Genomic DNA, 20,289 nt, shown 5'->3' with positions numbered 1-20,289 from the left:
TCTGCTCTACAGCCTGACACTTCAACTGGCCCTTTCCACTGTCTGGCTTTTGTTTGTTTGGATGGCTATTTGTTTTGTGGATAGCCTGGGCTGCCCTCAAACTCACTATGTAGCTGAGGATGAGCTCAACTCCTCCTCCATCTCTCAAATCCTGGGATTACAAATGTAACCTAGCATGCCCCACTCAATGTGTGTAATGTGAATAAGCCTCAGAGAGGGACAGCTACTTGTCCTTAGGCAGCTCATGGTGGAATCTGTCACCCGGGCACCTAGGAAAGGCTTGTGTCCAGTTTAGGAAATGACAGTTATATTTTACACAGTTTGGTTTGCATTCCAGTCAGAGTCTGGGGAAGAGCCTCTCACTGGAAGACAGGCCCGAGGGGAGGTCCCAGACCTTGCACCCTCTATGTCTTAAAGCAGAATTGGGTTAAGCTCTCTTCTGATACTCCCTGCAATGGGTTTGTGTCTGTGGTTGATAATGTTTCCTAAAGTGGCTTTTATGTTTCTAGGCATGTGATCCAAACTCTTTTATAGCCAGGGATACTTCTGGGAAACCTCATGTGGAGGCTGGGAGGTGGGAGGAGGCCAATCCATTGTAAGTGATGGGGTCTTGACTCAGAGGGAGTCCTGAGAATTTGGGGGTTAGTTCTGAGCAGCTGTGGCCGAGATGAGATTCCATTGTCAGGCTGTAGGCTCTGTGTGCCTGACCCTTCAGTGGTCAGGCCAGAGCACGTGCTGATGGGAATCACCACATTCACCCCGTGTGTGGCCAGGGCCGCATGGCGCTAGCCTCTGAGTGGAGATGGAGCATGGAACTCACACCTCAGGCTCCATGTGGGGCTGTTACTGCGACAGGCATTGGGAACAGCTGGACTTCAGATCTCACCCTGGGGATAGCTCTGTTGCCTGCTCAGAGTCTGCCTGCCAGAGTCCAGCTCATCTGGGCTCTGTGTACTCCAGCCCAGAAGATACTGATAAATTTCTCTGTCTTTCTGTCTGTCTGTCTGTCTGTATGGGGGGCGGAGAGGAAAAGAGAGAAAGATTGAGACTGCATGCACTTGCAGTTGTATACCAGAGGCCTGAAATGAGCCCTGGATTCTTTGGAATTAGAGACAGACGGTTGTGAACCACCCCACATGGGTGCTGGAAACTGAATTCTAGCCCTCTGCAGGAGAAGGAAGTGTTTCTAACCACTGAGCCATCTCCCCAGCCCTGATGAATTCTTTTTAAAGTCAGTAATGCTGAGTACTTAACACGGTACTGTGTGCCATGCTAAGCGCATGCTTACTGCTGAGCTACACCTCCAGCCCACATCCCTCATCTTTACGCTCCCTGACTGCTCACTACCACTCTCCGCCTCCACACCCCAGTTACCCAGTCTGAGGTGGCTACTGGGCAGCAGACTGGCATAGAAAGAGCATGAGCTGGTTTGAGGTCAGATCTGTGCTCTCTAACTGCTGTGTGGCTTGAGGCAAATCACTTGCCCTCTCTGAGCCGCAGTTGCTTCGTCTATAAGCTGAGGACAGTATCCTCCTGCCTACTGTCTATGTGAAGATTGGGTCTGGGGGTGGATACTCTGTCTTTCCCTGAATAGAGCCCAACCTCCATCGCTTAGCATCCCCTACCCACTGATGCAAGGTTGGCTGTCTTCCAGGGCATGGGCTACCTTCATGCAAAAGGCATCGTGCACAAGGACCTCAAGTCCAAGAATGTCTTCTATGACAATGGCAAAGTGGTCATCACAGACTTCGGGCTGTTTGGGATCTCGGGCGTGGTCCGAGAGGAACGGTGAGTTGGCTGTGGATGTCCGCATGAGTCAGGGGAGCTGGGGCGTATGTGAGTGTGGAGTACCCCTGGCTGTGTCGCCAGAGAGAGCCTTGCCTACATGGGCTAGGTTGCCTCAATTCGTGGTTCATCCCACATGGTTTCAGTCCAGAATTGGATAATGCTTAGGTCCCTCGTGGTACTTGACTTCCAGGTGGGTACCCATGGAGGCTGAGTCCCCGACTCACATTCAGCTTGGCTAGTCAAGGAGGGACCAGGCTTGTTTACCCTTGATGAAGAAGAACATTGGGGGGTTTGCTTCCTGTGGTTGTAAAGGGGCTGGGGTGACAAGAAAAGCCCCTCCCTAAGGAAGAGGGGCAGGCCAGGGAGTCAGCATTCGGGTTCGACATCTGCTTTTGCCCTGACCTACATAAACTAGCTATTGTCCCCGCACAGGGATTCAAACCCTGTCACCAGCAGCTCCCTACCATTCCCAACTGTGGCCCCCCTCCCTAGAAGCACCCATCTTATTCAAAGGCAAGAATTCTCCTCTCTCGGCTTTCTGTGTACCACACATAAGCGAGTATCAGATGTGGATAGTCAGGCCACCCGCTCCCCACTGAGGTGGCCTTGTCCTGGTCTCCAGGCGAGAGAACCAGCTGAAACTGTCCCATGACTGGCTGTGCTACCTGGCCCCTGAGATTGTACGAGAAATGATACCCGGGAGGAACGAGGACCAGCTGCCCTTCTCCAAAGCTGCCGACGTCTATGCATTTGGGTGAGTAGACCACGGGCACCCAAGTGCACAAGAAAAGGCCCTGGGGCCACTGGGCTGGGAAGTTGTGCCTTGGAAACCCATGGCTGTGCTAGTTGTTGGCAGAGTGACTGTCTTTGACCTCGGGCCTCTGGCTCTTGACGTGGGCGAGCCATAGATCCCCCTATGGGGTTTTGTGAAGCTCTAACGCATGGTGTGTCTCCACAGGACGGTGTGGTATGAACTACAGGCAAGAGACTGGCCCTTTAAGCACCAACCTGCAGAGGCTTTGATCTGGCAGATTGGAAGTGGGGAAGGAGTGAGGCGAGTCCTTGCATCCGTCAGCCTGGGGAAGGAAGTCGGGGTGAGTAGAGGGACAAGTGTGGGCTGGGCCTGCAACATGGCTGACAAGGACAGGGTCTACAGCTCTCCTAGAGTTTCAGACACAGGGTTTGTTATATCAGAACAAAAGTCTCATGGAGCAGGGGAGGGATGCCTTGTGCTGGCCACAGGCTGCAGAGTACTGAGGGGCTGCTCCTGGACTTAGTCCTGCCTGTCCAGTCTCCGCTCTGGAACACTGTCGCCCCCTAGTGGCAGTGCCATTCTTTATACATTCCAAGAACCTTGCATTTTCCTACCAACGCTTCCATGTTCATAGGCTGTGACTTCCACCTTGAGAGGCCACCCGCTTTCATTTTGACCTCTCCCATTGCCATTCTGCTTGACTTGGTCGCTGACAGGTTGAGGATAAAGGAGGGCAGGAAGTTCGTTTTGACTTGGAAGGTTGACAGCTCATTTACAAGCTTCCCAGGGTTCTGGGTCCACGGATGTGCCGGGCACTTAGCTTTACGGGGCTCCTTGTGAAATGTTCTGTCCTTGTGCCTCACTCCCAGCTGCCCATACACTGCCAACTCCAGTTTTGTTTTGTTTTGTTTTTGCAGGAGATCCTGTCTGCCTGCTGGGCTTTTGACCTGCAGGAGAGACCCAGCTTCAGCCTGCTGATGGACATGCTGGAGAAGCTGCCCAAGCTGAACCGGCGGCTCTCCCACCCTGGGCACTTTTGGAAGTCGGCTGAGTAAGTACTCCCTCCATGAACCAGAGCTGGAGCGCTTCTGTCTGGCGTGTCAGAGGGCGCCCTCTGCTGGACATACCTCAGACTGCAATCTGAGGCTTCCACAGTAAAGGTGTCTCATCTACCCAGTTGGTGCTAGAGGCGCCCTGTAATTGGGGAGCACCTCGTTTCCACCTGTGGAAATCCCCGTTACTATATTAAACCGTCACTGACGCCAAGCCCATGCTCAACCATGGTGAGGGAGTTGTGCCTGAGAGAAGGAATCAGAGATCAGAACCATGTGGGTACCAAAACAACCCCCAACAAACAGCATCAGTATAGCTTAGGCTGTCACCCACTCAGTCACTGAACTGTTGAACACCCTTAGTAGTCCATGCCTCTGAGCTATGTGGCATTTGTGTCAGAAGCCTTTTCCCCTCATGGTCCTTTGTGTCCTGAGGCACAGAGCAGCAGGGACTACTGTCACGTCCCCTGTATTCTGTCCTGTTCTGTTTCTACTTTGGCTCTCTGGCTTCCTCTCCCAAAGGCCTGTCTCCAGCCACAACCCTTTGTCAGGATCTGGGTCCCTGTCACTTGTCTTGACTTCCACGGTGGGAGTCGGGTAAGATCCAGAGTGCACAAACTTTGCCAAGTGTCAGGTGGTAAATCCTGTAAGCTTGGTATGTGGGGCGATGACACCCCAGGGCTGAGCCCTGTGCTGCTGTAGATCTTAGGCCCTCTGGGTACAGGCTTCCTCCTCTGTGAACACCAGAGATGACTCCTGTTTCTGGAAACCAACTAGCCCCACCTTCTCAGCTCACAGATGGGAAACAGAGTCCACTAATAGGGACATTACTAGGCCACAGCCACCAGCTCCCAGGCTTCTGTGAGCTTGGTGATCCTGGCCTCTGCTTCCCCAGACATGGGGTCTCTAACTCTCACTTTCTGTTTTCTTTTCCTGTCGGCTTTGTCACTTTTTATTTCTGGGGGGTGGTGGATACACTGGCCTGTCTTGTCATCTCCCCTGTTCCACCATCCTGACTCCTCCACCTGTCTGATGGCTGTCATCACCCACCGGGCTGGACCGGCTTGGACGGCTCTCTTCAACTGCTGGTGACATGGTCTCGGGCACCCCCAGCCGCTGGCGGAGCCGCTACTACGGGAAAGGACGTTATGATCACCCTGACTTTAAGAGCTCCTGTCCAGTTCTGGAGGAATAGTGTGTTCTGTCATTTCTCTCATCTCCTGCCTGTGTGTGGCTGTCCTGTGCACCCGTCCCGTTCTGTCTCTGCATGCCAGCTTCTCACATCCTTGCTTTCGTTCCCATAATACACGCTGACTTGCACTGGCCACCAGCAAGGGCCGCCAGACTCGTGTTTCCCTCACAGAGGGTGAGAGTGGCCCACAGTGTGTGGCAGGGAGGGACGGTCTCCATACCACATGAGATAGCTAACATGGGGGCAAGGGGGATTTAGCTCATTGAGCAAGTCCCCCCAAATCCCACTTCGGCTAGAGCTCAGAAGAGGAGAATCCTCTGAACCAGTTGTGGTGAGGCAGGGGAATTTTAAGATTGGGTCTAGCCTGGAATACATAGGAAAATCTCAGAAATAAAACCATCAATGGCAGCTTGGCATGGTGCTGGGCACACGCCTTTAATTCCAGCACTTCGGAGGCAGGGGCAGGTGGATCTCAGAGTTTGAAACCAACCTGGTCTATATGTATATTAAGTGCCATGACACGAGAAACCCTGTCTCAAAAAGCAAACAAACAAGCACCAGTGAACGGCTGGGGGTGTGGCTCGGTATAGAGCGCTTGCTTAGCATTCACAAGGCAGGGTTTGGGCTCCAGAACTACAAATATTAATAATGGTAATAGTAGTAGTAGTAGTAGTAGTAGTAGTAGTAGTAGTAAGAGAGAGAGAGAGAGAGAGAGGGAGAGAGAGAGGAAGAGAGAGAGGAGAGAGAGCGCAGTGGGGTGCCTACAGCTGCCCTGTGGGAACTTGGAGGAGCCTCCTGGAGCAATGTGCTTGCCCCAAGGGGTGGAGGTGGGGATCCTATTCTCAGGTGGGTTCCTGGGCAGCTGCCCTGGCCAGGCCCCCAAGCCCTGGCTCCTTTAGGCTCAGGTTCTGATACTACTCTCTCCTCTGTCCCTAGGTTGTAGACCTGGCTGCCTTGCATGCCCCGGGCTTCCTCCTCCTCCTCACCAGCTCAGCCTCCTGACTTCTGCTAAGACTCAAAACGCCAGTGGGCACTAACCCAGGGGACGCCATCTCTGCTGCTCCAGACTCTTCCTCGTGCACTGTTTTTAACAGCTTTCCTCCCTTGCACATGGCCTGTGGGTGCCTGACTTGTGTCACTGCCAAGGGAGGATGGCACTAACGTGTGACCCCCCTCAAGGTGGAAGAACAGCTTTCAGCTGCCTTCATGGATAAGACGGTCTTTTCTCTCTTGTTCTCACGAGAGTGGCTCTTGCTTGTGTCCTTCTGCTCCCTACCCCTTACTAACACCTTCATGAGCCCCTGCTGAGCATGCTCAGAGGATGGGGAGGGGCATGGTGACCCTGGGACATTGTCCTGCAAAGGGTGTCACAGTTGAGAGCTGCCTAGCACTGAGGTCATGGGCTCTGATTAGAGTTCTCTTTCTCTCTCTTGAAGACAGGACAGTAGACACACACACACACACACACACACACACACACACACACAGAGGTGTGTTGTTATGAAAGGTATCAGTTCAGAAAGGCTGAGTCCTTAGGAGCCATACTCAAAACTGTCATAAACAAAGTGATGCCTGCCACCAGAGCTGTGGAGGCTATGACATCACTGGCCCTCAGGCCTGTCTCACCCAGTTCCAAGGCCACATGAAACAGCCAGTACAGAAACAACAGCTACTGCCATGCTGGGTGCTGGGCAGTCAGTTGAACAAGCCACGGTTCCCCTCAGGTCTGCCAGGTGGGGAATGTGACCGAGGCCCAGGACAGGGTGGCCACGGCTATGGACCGAGCAGTTGCCATCACTGAGTTTAGCCAGCGACACCTTAACTCTGGACGAGACCAGCAGAGCCGTAACCCATGTCTGCTCCTCTTCACAGCATTAACAGCAGCAAAGTCATGCCCCGCTTCGAAAGGTTTGGCCTGGGGACCCTGGAGTCCAGTAATCCAAAGATGTAGCCAGCCACGCACGTTCATGCAGACAGTGTCTTCCTTTCTGAAACGTGATTACGAAACATGCAAGCCACCGCCACAAGGGATCAGAGGCATTTCGTCCCAAGCTGCGGACCAGGAGCATGACTCCCCCATGAAGGACCTGCATCACCGAGGTGTGTGGGGCTCAGGATTGCAGCCCTACACACAACTCCAGATGATACCACTACAGACTGTTTACACAGAGGCTTCTGCCCAGCAAGCTTGGTGTTTTACAGTAGGTAAAGATAATTCTGCAGATGGGTGCTAGCACGTGGATCAGCAGGTATGTCTCCCCTCCTGCAGCAGTGAGGGGTCCAGATGGAAGAAGAAATGCAAAAAGCCGCATGAACGACATGTTCTGGGAGAAGAGAAGGACGCATGGCAGGAGGCTTGCCTTGGCTTGTGCTTGGGCCCTGAACCACACTAAGGAGCACCAACCAGCCTTGGCTAGGAGTCTGTCTGGATTACTGGGTCAGAGTTCCTGAAGAGTTGGATTCAGTTTCTGCTCTGATCCAGGCTTGTTGTGCTTAAAAAAAAAAAAAAAAAGTACAGCTCTGATCTCCATGGCTTCTAGACTGAAGAAATGGATCTTAGCCCGGTTTCTACTGCAGTGGGGGAGAAATACCCACACATCTGTGGAGACATCCATGTCTTATCTGAGGCCTCCGGGTAGGCATGAAGGCTGTGGAAGTCAGCCTCTGTCATCAGGCACTCGCCCCCCAGACCTGAGGGCTAGCCTATCAGGGGTATGTATAGTAAGTTCTTGGGTAAGGAGAACAGGGAAGTTGGCGGATGCAGTCTGCAGTGGCCCCTAGGACCTTAAAACCCATTGTCTGTCACGCCAGAAGGTTCTAGACCTACCACCACTTCCCCTTCCCCATCTCATGGAAACCTTTGAGCCCATCCTGACCCCTGTGCGTGCTGTGAGCTCACATCTGGTTATGAGGCTGTCCAGGCACATCAGTTAGATAAGCTGTGATCTGAGCCTCAGACCTGTGTTCATTCCTGTTAGCAGAAGGGCTGGACCGGAGTAAGCCACATGGGCTCCCCAGAAACTGTCAGCTACTGAGCAGGGTGGTCCTTGAGCAGAGGGTAGGCAGCTTCCTACTCCACAACCAGAGGAGGAAAGAAATGGGGGGGGGGGGATGGAGTGGAATTGTGATCCAATTCAGACCCACGGGCTAAAGTCCCGCTGTGGAGTAGCCATGCAGTTCCCTCTCAGTTAAACTCCCAGTGAAGCCACAGTTTTCAGAGCTTTCGCTAGCACCCAAGTCTGGTCCAGGCGTTTCTTAAAACAGGCCACTCTCTGAGAAGTTGTGAAATCTCCCAGCCCCCAGCACAGCTGTTCATGCTACGTGACAGCTGGGACAGTAGCATCTTGACCCTGCCTCGGGGTGGGGAGGAAGAGCCCTGAGCCTCTGCTCAGCTCTGCATGGGCTGTCCAGTCATTTCTTCACCCCTTCATCCTTCCACATTAGCCCTTGACACGACCTCCTTACTTCAAACCACATAGTGTGCCCTCTGCCTCTGACAGACTTCCCAGAGGCCTCAGTGCTTGAGGCTCTGGCCAGTCTCTCACTTTGTGTGTGTTGTGATGTCAGCCTCCCCTCACCAGCAGAACATGGCGTCAGGCTGCCTGCTGAATTAACCCTTTCAGTTATCCCGACACCAAACCCTGGCTGAGCATCGCAGTTCCGAAAGCTTTGAGCCCTGCATTGAGTGTGGTCTTGTGTGTGTGCTGGGGACCAGATAGAAATAGTCACGGTCCCTGGCTTTAAGGAGCTGGCCATCTTCTGGGGGCCGACATCTGCCCAGGATGGAGCTGTATGTAGTGCTCGGACCCTCCCTCCTCGTTCTCCAGGTTCCGCCTCTGTTCCCCACCATAGTCCCCACTTCCTTTTCTACTTAAGTGACTGTGAATTGAAGTTAGGAAAGCCTGCCTCCTGTGTGCTTTCCTTGTCCCCTGGGAAACACATGAAGGATGACAGACACTGTGAATTCAGCCCCCATAGCCACTGTGAAGGCAATGAAAAAGGCTCAAGCTGTGGAGACCCTGCCCACCTAAAGTGTGAGGCCCTTTGCCGGGCACCCTGAGTTCCCACCCTCACCCCTAGGGAGGCCTTTTCCCATCAGAGTGAAAGTAATGAGTCCCACCTAGTGTTAGGCTGCTCTGACGCACCCGATCAAAGCCCTAGGCCACTGTCTTCTTGTGGTCCAGGCAGGGAGTGTAGCTCTGTAATCACAGGGTGGGGTGGAACAGCTATGCCATGCTGCAGGGCTAGCCAGGATGTCATCTGTGTGTACACCTAGTGTCTTCTGTGGCCGCGAGGCAGACATTTATTTTGAATGTGATGTAAAATTTGTACAGTAAAAGTTTTTATATTTTCTATCAATTGCATTTGTCTTCCAGAAATGCTTTAATTTAAATTAAAATGGTTAGTCTTGATGAATGTGTTATATTGGGGGTTTTTGCCACTGCTAAGAATGAATGTGCCCTGTGGCTGAGCCAGGCCTAGGGGTCTGGAGTTTGTGAATAAAGTTTACAAAGGTGTCCTGAGGCTCCTGTTTATTTTCACCAGTCCAGATGACTGTTGGGGACCATGTGGGTGAATGGCATAGGAGAACAGAAATGGAGGGGCTCAGGGGTCTGAACCCCTGCCAGGAGTTAAGGAGCATCTTCCTAAAGGGATTATGGAACCAGGACAGGAGGATCAAGAGTTCAAGCCCATCCTCAGCTGGATAGTAGGTTCTAGGCCAGCTGAGGCTACATGGGACCTGAAGGGGTGGGGGGAGGGAGAGAGAGACAGAGAGAGAGAGACAGAGAGAGATTGATTATACCTAGATTTCAGAACAGGCGTCTCCAGGCTGGAAAGATGGCTCATTGGAATGGAACAGAGTTAGTCTTCAGTACCTGTTTGAGGTTTCATTGCTGTGAAGAGATACAGTGACCAAGGCAACTCTTATAAGGGACAATATTTATTTGAGGCTGGCTGACAGGTTCAAAGGTTCAGGCCATTATTATCAAGGCAGGAAGCATGGCATCTGGGTAAATATGGTGCAGGAGAAGCTGAGAACTGTACATCTTCATCCAAAGGAAACCAGGAGGTTAGCCAAAGCAGAGCAGACAGGAGAAAAGGAACCGTTTGTGGGGCTTCTACTCTGAATATCTCTTGTAACCCTCCCAGCAGTGCTATGAAGTAGGACTCATGGTGTTCAGCTGGGAAAGCAGGTAAAGAGGTCACGTAATTGGCCCAATTGTGGGATACCCAGATGAAGGCTCACATCTGACCCTAATCCCTCATCAGAAGCCAGAGATTTTTCTGCTCAGTTACTTTAAAAGATCGCACTGTGTAGGGAGCTGCGCTGTGCCACACCCCAAAGATGGTGCCTACCTCTGCCTTCTGCCTTCCCGATGGCTGGCGAGCGCTCACTCCCTGTGATAGACAACTCCTTATTTGGACGCACTTGCCTGGCTCCTTAACTTCCGCATGGTTACAGCCTATCTGCATTGCCCACGTGGCAGCCTATGGTTTGCCAGTCTAGAGTATTTAGCCTGCTCCCTTCCCTCCCCCGGGAGCGGAGACAGAGTCTGAAGCTGAAGAAGAAGCTTGTACAAGGTTCCTGAATAAACTGCTTGAAGAAGATCTTCCCCGGGTCGTGTCTTCCTTGCAGGTCGAGGTTGGGCGCGACAGCACAGAGACTGAGGAGATGGCTCAGCCACTGAGAGCACTGCGTGAAGAACCAGAGACAGGATTCCAGTGCCCATGTAGCAAGTCACACAAATCCTACAGCCTCAGTCCGAGGGAAGTAGGAACAGGGTGACTGGAGCTTACTGGCTTCCGGTCTAGCTGAGAAAAGGTGTGCCCAAGGTTCAAGAGACCTTGACTCAAACGAATAGTTGCAGAAGGATGAAAGGAGATGCCTGCCATCTTTTTCTGGCCTCTGTGTGTAGTCACACACACACACACACACACACACACACACACGCTGGAGAGGTGGCTAAGAGCACAGGCTGCTCTTGCTCTTCCAACTTCCAACACCCACATGACAGCTTACAAAAATGTCTATGGCTCTAGTTCCAAGTATCCAACAATCTCTTCTGGCCTCTGTGGTAGGCATATATGTAGGTAAAACATGCTTATACACATACATCTTTAAAAAGAAAAAGAAAAAAAATATATTTTCTTCCAAGTATATGTTCTTGATATCCCAACACCTGAATGCTAGAGTCAGGAGTTCAAGGTCAGCCTAAGGCAGATGAGACCCTACCTTACCTGAAAAGAGTCACAAACTGTGAAAATTAAACATCTAACTTTTTTTTTCAAGGCAGTGTTTTGTGTGTAGCTCTGGCTGTCCTAGAACTCACCATATAGACCAGACTGGCCTCGAACTCATAGATCTGCCTGCCTCTGCCTCCCAAGTGCTAGAATTAAAGGTATGTACTACCATTGCCCAGTTACAACATACACTTTATACAAACAGTTTTAGGTCGTGTGATATGAACATGGTGGCACATACATCACAGGTCAGAAGACAGCTCTGGGGAGTTGGTTCTTCCACCAAGGAAAGTCAGACCAATGGCTGAACCATGGTGGCAACCCAACAAAACACTCCTATTTGTGGATTAGAGAGAAATCAGCAAGGAAATTCAGAAACACTTAAGTAAAAAAGCCACAGTTGGCAAACTCCTCTTCTAGCCCACTCTGAATACTCTCAGGTACCTTTTAACTGAACAATTCTTTTATCCTTATGACCCCCCCCCCATGCCTTGTAAGACAGCAAAAGCAAAGGCAAATAAACAACAAAAATAACAACGAAAACCCTGCAAACTGATGGCCTGCTGTCAAAGAAACCTGCTTAGTGAGGAATGTATTGCTGTAAATGTTTTTGAGAAAAAAACAAGATTAGACAGAGGTGGGTACATGGAGTAGAGAATGAAAAACAAACTACTCAAATTCAGTAGAATCCAAAGATGGCTCTTTGACAGGATTTCCCTGGATTTAAAAAAAAAAAAAAAAAAAAAAACCTTTAAAAGGACTAAGAAAACAGAACACTGGAATTGTCAAAACCAGGGATGAATGTGGAGACATTACTACCTATTCTACAGAAAGAAGATGGTTGGTTATAAGACAGAATGAATGTGTAGCCACAGGTGAAGTAAATTGGATGAACCAGATACAAAGCCCACCAAGACTAAATCAAAGAAATATATTTTCAGACACAGCTGCAAACTAGTAACGAGATTAAATCGGTCACCTAAACTCTCCAGGCAAAACCCTGGACCTACTGGCTTAACATGCAAATCCTACCTAAACATTTAAGGATTTTTAAAAAAAAATATCTGATCTGTTTATTCTCTAAACATTAGTAAATAAAATCCAAGGGGTATTGGGTTGGTCTTTGGCCTCTAGAGCTTTAGGGGAAGCAGACTGAGCCCAGAACATGTCTGTCATCTCCGAGATGCAGAAGGTACTGTTTGAAGGCATATATCCCAAGTGTGCTGGAAAACAGGCTCCAGCTCTTCTGAGGAATGAAGGTTAATTTGAGAAGGCAACTAAGCAAGAGGACCAGGCATCAGGACAGCAGAAGAATATTGGGAAGGTGAAGGGTAGGCTTCCTCCTCTTTCTTTTCTGATAGAATAAAAGAACAGAGACTAGTGACCCCAGCAACGGACCAAAGTAGGCAGTTACTTGGGCATCACCAGAGGAGCACTGGAGCACTCCACTGCTAGTCAGCTGGCACACTTGGAGTGTGATGCTCTCGATAAGCACAAACTGTTCCAATTTCTGTGCAGCTGCTTTCCCGGCCTCCAGAACTTCCTTGTGATTAGCCTTCTCATCACAGTTGGAGTGGGGGCAGTTGGAGGCTTGAAAGTCCTTGCAGGTCTGAGATTTTACACACACACACACACACACACACAAGCGAGTGTGTGCGTGTACGTGCGCTCGTGTGTGCACTCACTCATGCACAGTTTATCTCACCAAGTTCCTATGCAAAGTGCCTGGCCTGGGCCTTCCTGTAAACAGAGTGCCTCCCAGTGATGACATCTCACAGTCCCAGATCACACTAGCTCAATGCTAAGGGCATCAAGATTAAGGTGTCTTTCTGGAATTTAGGTTTGTGCTCTTTTTCTCTAATTAAAGTCTTTGTGTTGTTGTGCCATGAAGTGTTTGTGAACCCCAAAAGGCCACCAAAGAACCGTTTCCAATGTAATCACATTAGCGTCTAATTCTTACAAACTCGAGTTTGGACCTACCACTGGCCCACAGGATGGTTTTTGGCTGGGCAGCCCTGAACTCTCACTGAGACAGGCTTTATAGGAAATGGAGGTAAGTAAGGAGGGGTCCATTCTGGCAAGTATCTCATTGAGTGTCTGTTGCAAGTCATCAGGTGGGTGCTCTGAAGCAAGACTGTGTACAATCAGACGGTCTGAAAGTACATCTGAAACAACCAAACTAACCTTTGATTAACTGTTGCTAGGGAGTAGCTAGGGAGGAACTCTGGCCAAGGACAAGCCGTGGGGTCCTTCCTGGTACATGGGTGCAGCTTCGGGCCAAGTTCTCAAGCTTTTTTTTATCTTTAGGATAGAGGCTAGTTCCAAGATGGAGTAGATTTGGCTTCTGTGTGTGTGTGCGAGTTCGAGAGTGTGCGTGTGTGCATGTGTGCGTGTGTGTGTGTGTGTGTGTGTGTGTGTGTGTGTGTGTGTGTGTGTGTTTGTAACCTCAGGTATCAGTCCTTCCCTTTTACCTTGTCTGATGCAGGATCTATCTGTTTGTTTTCTGCTATACACATCAGGACAGCTGGTCTCTGAGCTCCTGCGCTCTCCTATCTTCACATTGCATCTCTCCAGGGGAGCACTGTGATTACAGATGCTTGTGACATAGTTCTGGCTTTTACCTGGATTGTTGGGATTCAAATGCAGAGCCTCATGACTGGGTTGCCTTTTGACCTATCTCCCCAGCCTGCTTTTGTTCCTTAAAAGGAACCTGGGCATAGCAGTGTACATCTGTAATTCTAGAACTTGGAATTAGAGTTTGGATGATCACTGGGAATTTGAGCCCAGACTGAGCTAAACTGCCTGTTCTGGGCTAGTCAGGACTATATAGTGAGAATCTGAATCAAAGCAAAACAAATCCACGGGACAAGTCTAGTGTGTCGTTGTTTGGGTCTGTATTGGTAGTATCTGGATGCTGACCTGACCTGCATGTCCCTGCATTTCTATTGTGACCCCTGGGCTGTACACACTCATATAGAATTGGCCAGAAATAACCAATAGCATGTGCTTAGAGACAAGATTTCAGGGTTTTCGTGGCCAACGTGGAGACTGGACATCTGCCAGGATCGGGTTTCATATCACACATGTCCTTTTAGTGCGGTTAATATTGAACCATGACCTTCTCCTGAGCCACACTGCCCATGCTTCTCACACTGAGGAACAGCCCTTTCCTGACACAGATACCAGCTCCGTGCCCGGGACGACCCAGGACACTGCTCAATGCATGGTCTTCACCTCCCCACCCTCCTCCAGCTAGCCCTACCCATTCAACCCCTCTCTAAAATAAGCATACCTCTTCCCTCTTTGTGCCTCCTGAGCCTGGACCTGGGGCTACTAGACCTGCCTACACTTTGTTCTCCACCTGTGCTTTGTCATCCCGGGGAGCTGCCACGCTGCCCGGAGAGAGAAGTGTGCACAGACACGTGCAAGGTCAGAGCCCCTCTGTCACCATCACCCTGTCCTGTCCATGACAGGCACTTATCTATGCTCAGCCACACCCACCCCTCTCTGAAGACCACCCTGGCCTTATTACATGGCAACGTCAGGAAAAAAAACAAAAGACAGAAGCCCTAGCTTGTTCATTCTGCTGAATGAGCGCCTGACAACCAGCAGCTCCCTAACCCCAGCCCCCTTAAGAAGTAGACCTGCCACCAGCTCTGACTTATGCTGAGATAACTGAGGTGGTGACAGTGGAACTCTCTTGCCTGGTTTCTTTCTTTCCTTGTTTTTAAGATTTATTTATTTATTATATGAGTAACTGTCCTACTCTTCAGACACCCCAGAAGAGGGCATCAGATCCCATTACAGATGGTGGTGAGCCACCGTGTGGTTGCTGGGAATTGAACTCAGGACCTCTGGAAGAGCAGCCGGTGATTTTAACCACTGAGACATCTCCCCAGCCCAGCCTGGTCTCACCTAACTTCCAAGGCTCCACACACGGATCTGAAGTGAACTCACTTCCTTCACAGCAGGTAGTAATTTCCATAGCCACCAACCCAAATGACAATTTTATTACCCTTGGAAAGGAAGGATTCCCTAATCCCAGGTCGGGAGGACCATGCTCCTATCCTGGCATGCACGGGCCTCAGTAAACGCCCTATGACTCTTTGGCTTCTTCTGGGAGTTTCTTTTTCTTCATGGGTCATATAGACTCCTGGAAGGCTTGTGGGGCCCCTGACTTAACCTTGACCTGGCACCCAGTGCCTTTGGTCATCTCTGCCGGATACATAAGCCATTCTTTAAGATGCATTGTTAACCCCACTTGGTGAGCATAGCACCATTATCACAATTTATGAGCCCAGTGTGAAGCGAGCTTTATTAAATACTGGCCAGGACAGTAGACACTAGCCAGGAGGATGAACACGGGCCAGGTCCTTACCCAGGATTCCTAAAAAGTGGCCTCAAATTACATTAGTCAGGTGTTTATAAGCAAACCCCGCAAGGCTACACACTTCCTGCCTTTGTCTAACTGGAGGCAAGCTTATGTCCTGACGTACTTCCTGCCTAAGTTACTACAACTCACGCGTGATCGAGCACATCCTGTGTAGCTGGGGCAACCGACTTATTTTCAGCAGCGAAAATAGACGGCTTGTTATCTTTCACCCACAACAGTGCCCAGCATTCTAGGAAATTATCTGTCCTTGGGCAAGCAGGGCTCTCGGGTTAAAGGTGTTTTTGTTTTATAGATTTTTAAGCTTGGTAATTAAAGCAAACCTTTAGCCCTCACAGCATCTGAAACATGTAGGTCAGAGGGGACAGTGGTTGAAAAAAAAAAGCCAATTTCCAGCCATGCCCTCCAACACACAGCCCTGTTGCAATTGCTGAAATTGTTGGAGCTTCATTATGCTAATAGCTGACTCTCCCTAGGCTCAGCTATTTGCCTAGGGCTTGTGACAACCTAAAGGTGGGGAGAGTTGGCACTGCTGCTGCATTTGTCCCCGCCCCCAACTCTGTTCCCAGAAATCAGCTGATATCCTTAAGAAGTTCTTCATAATGTCAGCTTCTCCCTGTAGACTGGTCCCTGAAGGAAGAAGAATTGGAGAGGAATCCGAAGGGCAGGTGGGGATGACCTTGCTCTGCCTCATACGGGAATCCTGGATCCTGTCTCCATACCCCTCCAGGTGTCCTTGTCTCACCGGTCAGTTTCAGTTTCCCTAGGCAAGAAGCATGACTCAGCAGCTGTCCAGAGCAGGATGGGTAGGTCTGCTGGAAGTCCCCCCATCCAAAACACACTGCTGCCCATTTGATTTCCTGGCACAAGACTTCACTATGAGCATTCACATGAAGTGCTGCCTGGTGATTACAAGGCACAGATGTAAACACCAAAAGAAGCACAACTGAGAACCTGAGGCAGGAGGATTGCTGCGAGAGTGAGGCTACCCAGGGCTTCAGAATGATACCCTGTCCCCAAAAGCTGGAAGAGGAGCTTCTGTTGGGGGGGGGGGGGTGAGAAGGCAGACGCTCTGTCTTAGCCCCACATGTTTCCCCTGACTTCAACCTGCAGGGATCTGGCCCCTAGGCCCTCACTAGGGTGCTTATTCAGGTATAGCTACTCTTCCCTGATGAAGGTCAGAACCAGCTTATGCTGGAGGGACTTGTCTGAGATGGAGAGGGCATGACAGTAGAGATGATGACAACTCTAAGTCCTTGTTGTCTCTGCTTATGTACAGAAAGGCATGAGGTTTTTTTTTTTTTTTTTTTTTTTTTTTTTTGTGGTGATGGAGGGTAGGGCAAGATCTTTATTTATATGTATGTATATATTACATACACACATGTATATATTAGGCTAGCGAGATGGTCTAGCAGTTAAAAGCATGCTGCTGTTGCAGAGGTCCTGGATTTGATTTCCAGAACCCACATGGTTGCTCACAAGGGTCCCCTAACTCCAGCTCCAGGATATCTGACACCCTTTTCTGAGCTCCATGGGCACTGTACAAACAGGTGCACTTGCACACATGCAGACAAAACACTTATACACACAAATAAAAAACAAATCTTTTTAAATTTAAGACACAACATCTGGATGCCCCATTCTTTTTTTTTTTAATTGCTTTGCACTTTACCAATAAATTTAAATTGAAAATTCAGCTGGTGTTGTAAGTCACAGCACTTGGAAAATGGAGGCAGAAGGACCTGGAGTTTAAAATTACACAGTGAGCTCAGAGATTGTCTAGGCTACATTAGACCCTGTCCCAAAAACAAAACAAGAAACAAAAAACAAATACACAAAAGCACAGAACTCAAGCTATAGATTTGTTTCCTTATTTTGATAGTGCTGGGATAGACCCAAGGGCTATCTCATACTAACAGCAACTATGTAGCTTTGTGGGATTTGTCTTTATCAGCACCTGACTAACATAAGTTGTGGCCATTCTCTGGGAATCCTGGGTATGGACCTGGTTAGTATCCATTGCTCTGGCCAATATGTAATAAAGCTTGCTTAAAATTTGGCTTTAAAAATGTGGTAATGATTTTATTCTTGCCTACTGTGATTGACACCTTTTTCAACTATGAGAATTGTTGCCTCAGAAGAGTCCCCTGTGTCACTTCCCAGTCAGCCTGCATTCCTCCCAGGTGTGTAACTAATGCTCAGTATTTTTTCACGGCAGGAGTCAGAAGAGTTCAGGGCAGCAAGGTGGATCAGTGAGTAAATGATGTAGAAAATATTTAGATCCTACCCTGAGGTTTCTACCCTGTAGATGTAGACTGTTTAAGTTTTCAGATGGAAGACTCGCACAGCCTTTATATTTGCAGCAAGCCTTGAAACAGCACAACTGCTGTAGTCATCTGCTCTCCATGTCGTTAGACTCTGTAGGGTAGGTAGGCGGTGAAGCATCCCCTGGGTCTCGGTCAAGTTAAGTGAGGCCCCGGGAACCATAAGTGAGACGGTAGAAAGCTTCCTAGTCTCCCGAGAATCAGGAATCTTCATAAGCAACACACTGTCTCTTGGGGCGTCGGCCATAGGTAAGACTTTACCTGTGGTCTTGTAAGCTCCAGGCAGAAGCAGTACCACACCCAAAACTGTAGACAAGCTCTTCTCAAGCCCTCAGGCCAAGCCAGTGAGAAGTACCAGTTGTCAGACTCTGAGCCATTTTAAAAACTGTATACATATGGGGAGTTTGCCCAAGAGTAAAGGTGTACAAGAATCATTCCATCATCTGAGGATTTTTGTTATAAGAGCTGTTAACACCACCGTTTGGGGAAGAGATTTCTTCTCCCAAAGCCTCTTGCACCCTGCACCGGAACCTCTCACTGGCTCTGTTCAACTTGGCCCAGTGCCTTGAGGCAGCAGTGGAAACAGGGGCATGTTGGACCCAGCAGCGGGACTTCTGGCCCAAAGTCCCACAAGAATCGATTTCCCTATTGATTACCCCAAGGTATTACTTACTATGTTTCATCTGGACTGCTTTTAACTCCAGTTGAGCAGTTCTAAGGGCCACATTCTCTTGACCCCTAACCAACCTATGGCAGCTTCTTCTTCCTCCTGCCTTCTTCCTTCTCATCTCTCCTCCAACCCCAAACCCTCAACAACTAAACCAATCTATGTCTCTTCTGCCCAGCTATTAACTGTTGGCATCTTTATTCACCAATCAGAAAAAACTTGGGGTCAGGGTCACTCAGCATCATACATGCACGTATGGACTCTCTCATCTCTGGGGTAACCTGCCTTGGGGACCCAATATTAGCATTGAAATGCAAATAGCATTAGGCTGACCCACTACAGGTAAGGATACTTGCTGCTCAGGCTGATAACTTGGGACCTGGGATCCTCAAGATGGAAGGAAAAAAACTGACTCCCACTAACTGTCCTGTACCTACACATGCATGCTGTGGCTTGCATATCCCCTCCCCCACCACACACAAAATAAATAAATGTAATAACTTTTTAAAGAATTCAGAAACATAAATGTCTCTGAATACTTTACATTGAGAGAAGTTTGACAGAATAAACTTGTGCATTCCTTAAAGATGGAGACTATTAAATACTATAATATTTAATTTTAGTCTCTTTAGTTGCCAAAAAATGAAAAAATTGGGCGCTGACAAGCTCAGTATAGAAAAATGTTTCAGTAAAACCTCAAAGTCCTGAGTTTCATCCTGGGAATCTGCAGTGGAAGGAAAATACTTTTATTCTTGGTCTGAAAGAGAGAGAACAGTCAGAGGCACCTGGAAGAGTCCAGATCAGAGAGAGAAAGCAGTAGACGGGACATGATCAACCATCTAGACATGGGCAGGGCTGTCTGTGAGAAAGGAGAAAATGGTAGGAGACAGAGAACAGAGAAAATCAGGAGCAGGGTGCACACTCGCACACATGCACATGCGCGCACGGTGGGAGCAGACGCGCTCGCACACATGCACATGCGCGCACGGTGGGAGCAGACATAGAGAAGATCATGTTTATAAGAAAAATAAGTAGAAACTGGCAGAGTTTCGGGTAGGGGAGGAGGTAGGAAGGGCTAGGATGCCATCGCGGACTTTGAAAACGTGTAATAAAGTATATTGAGGGGGCCTCAACGCTAGTGTGAACTTTGACATGCTGATAGGCGCCACAGACATATGTGAATGGGAGAGCCATATGAACCTTTTTTGCCAGAATTAGAGGAAATGGCTCCTTTTGGCAAGTGGGAACCACTTTCACAAGTTTCTGAGGAATGCTAGCTTTTATCTAACCAACAGAAATCCTCACAACCCAGACCGAGCCCAACTCTGAATCTTTGGATGACCTTTTGGAGTGTGGGGAGTTGGAATTCTTTTGGACCTGACAGTACTGACTCCTGAAACTTGTGCTCTGACTTTCTCATGCACACTGAAGCACCAGAAATAACACTAATTCAAATAAATGTTTAAGTGGGCATATTCAGTGCAATTAATTATAAAGAATTAAGATCAAGGTTTACAAATAGCATATCTGTTGTAGTGTAAACTGGAGAAATGAGAATACCAACATAATATTTTGATTACCATAAACTTTAAGTTTATATACAATGTTTTTATTAGATTTATCTCTTATTGTATGTGTATGGGTGTTTGTCTGAACAAATATGCACCTTGACAAGCATGTGTGGTGTCCTCAGAGATAAGACAACATCAAATTCCCCAGAGCTCTGGTTTCTGAAGGTTTTGAGCTGTCATGTGGGTGCTAACAGTTGAATCTGGTTCTTTTGCAAGAGTAGCAAATGCTTGAACCATCTCTGCAGCCCTCACAACTTTTCTTTAGTAGAGAAAAAAGAAGTGGGCTGGGTAATCCTTTATGTGTGATG

At 49.0% G+C, this 20,289-nt stretch overlaps 1 protein-coding gene across 4 annotated transcripts in view; it reads left to right on the top strand.

Moving 5' to 3' along the window:
* KSR1 (kinase suppressor of ras 1) overlaps positions 1 to 9,303 on the top strand; it is a 58,561-nt gene extending 49,258 nt beyond the window's left edge. For 2 of the 4 annotated variants that reach the window (XM_080923230.1, XM_080923231.1), the window contains 6 exons: positions 1,655 to 1,788; positions 2,411 to 2,542; positions 2,747 to 2,882; positions 3,460 to 3,593; positions 4,708 to 4,788; positions 6,659 to 9,303. In XM_080923230.1, the coding sequence (XP_080779356.1) occupies positions 1,655 to 1,788; positions 2,411 to 2,542; positions 2,747 to 2,882; positions 3,460 to 3,593; positions 4,708 to 4,788; positions 6,659 to 6,737 (696 nt within the window). In that variant the 3' untranslated portion in view covers positions 6,738 to 9,303. The remainder of the gene's footprint in view (positions 1 to 1,654; positions 1,789 to 2,410; positions 2,543 to 2,746; positions 2,883 to 3,459; positions 3,594 to 4,707; positions 4,789 to 6,658) is intronic. The other 2 variants (XM_080923233.1, XM_080923232.1) reach the window with 1 other exon arrangement.
* The last annotated feature ends 10,986 nt before the right edge of the window (positions 9,304 to 20,289 follow it).

The sequence above is a fragment of the Micromys minutus genome, assembly GCF_963924665.1.
Source record: "Micromys minutus genome assembly, chromosome: 10".
Classification (NCBI taxonomy): domain Eukaryota; kingdom Metazoa; phylum Chordata; class Mammalia; order Rodentia; family Muridae; genus Micromys; species Micromys minutus.
The sequence above is the reverse complement of the archived record's forward strand: the minus strand, read 5'-3'. Positions and strand labels throughout refer to the sequence as shown.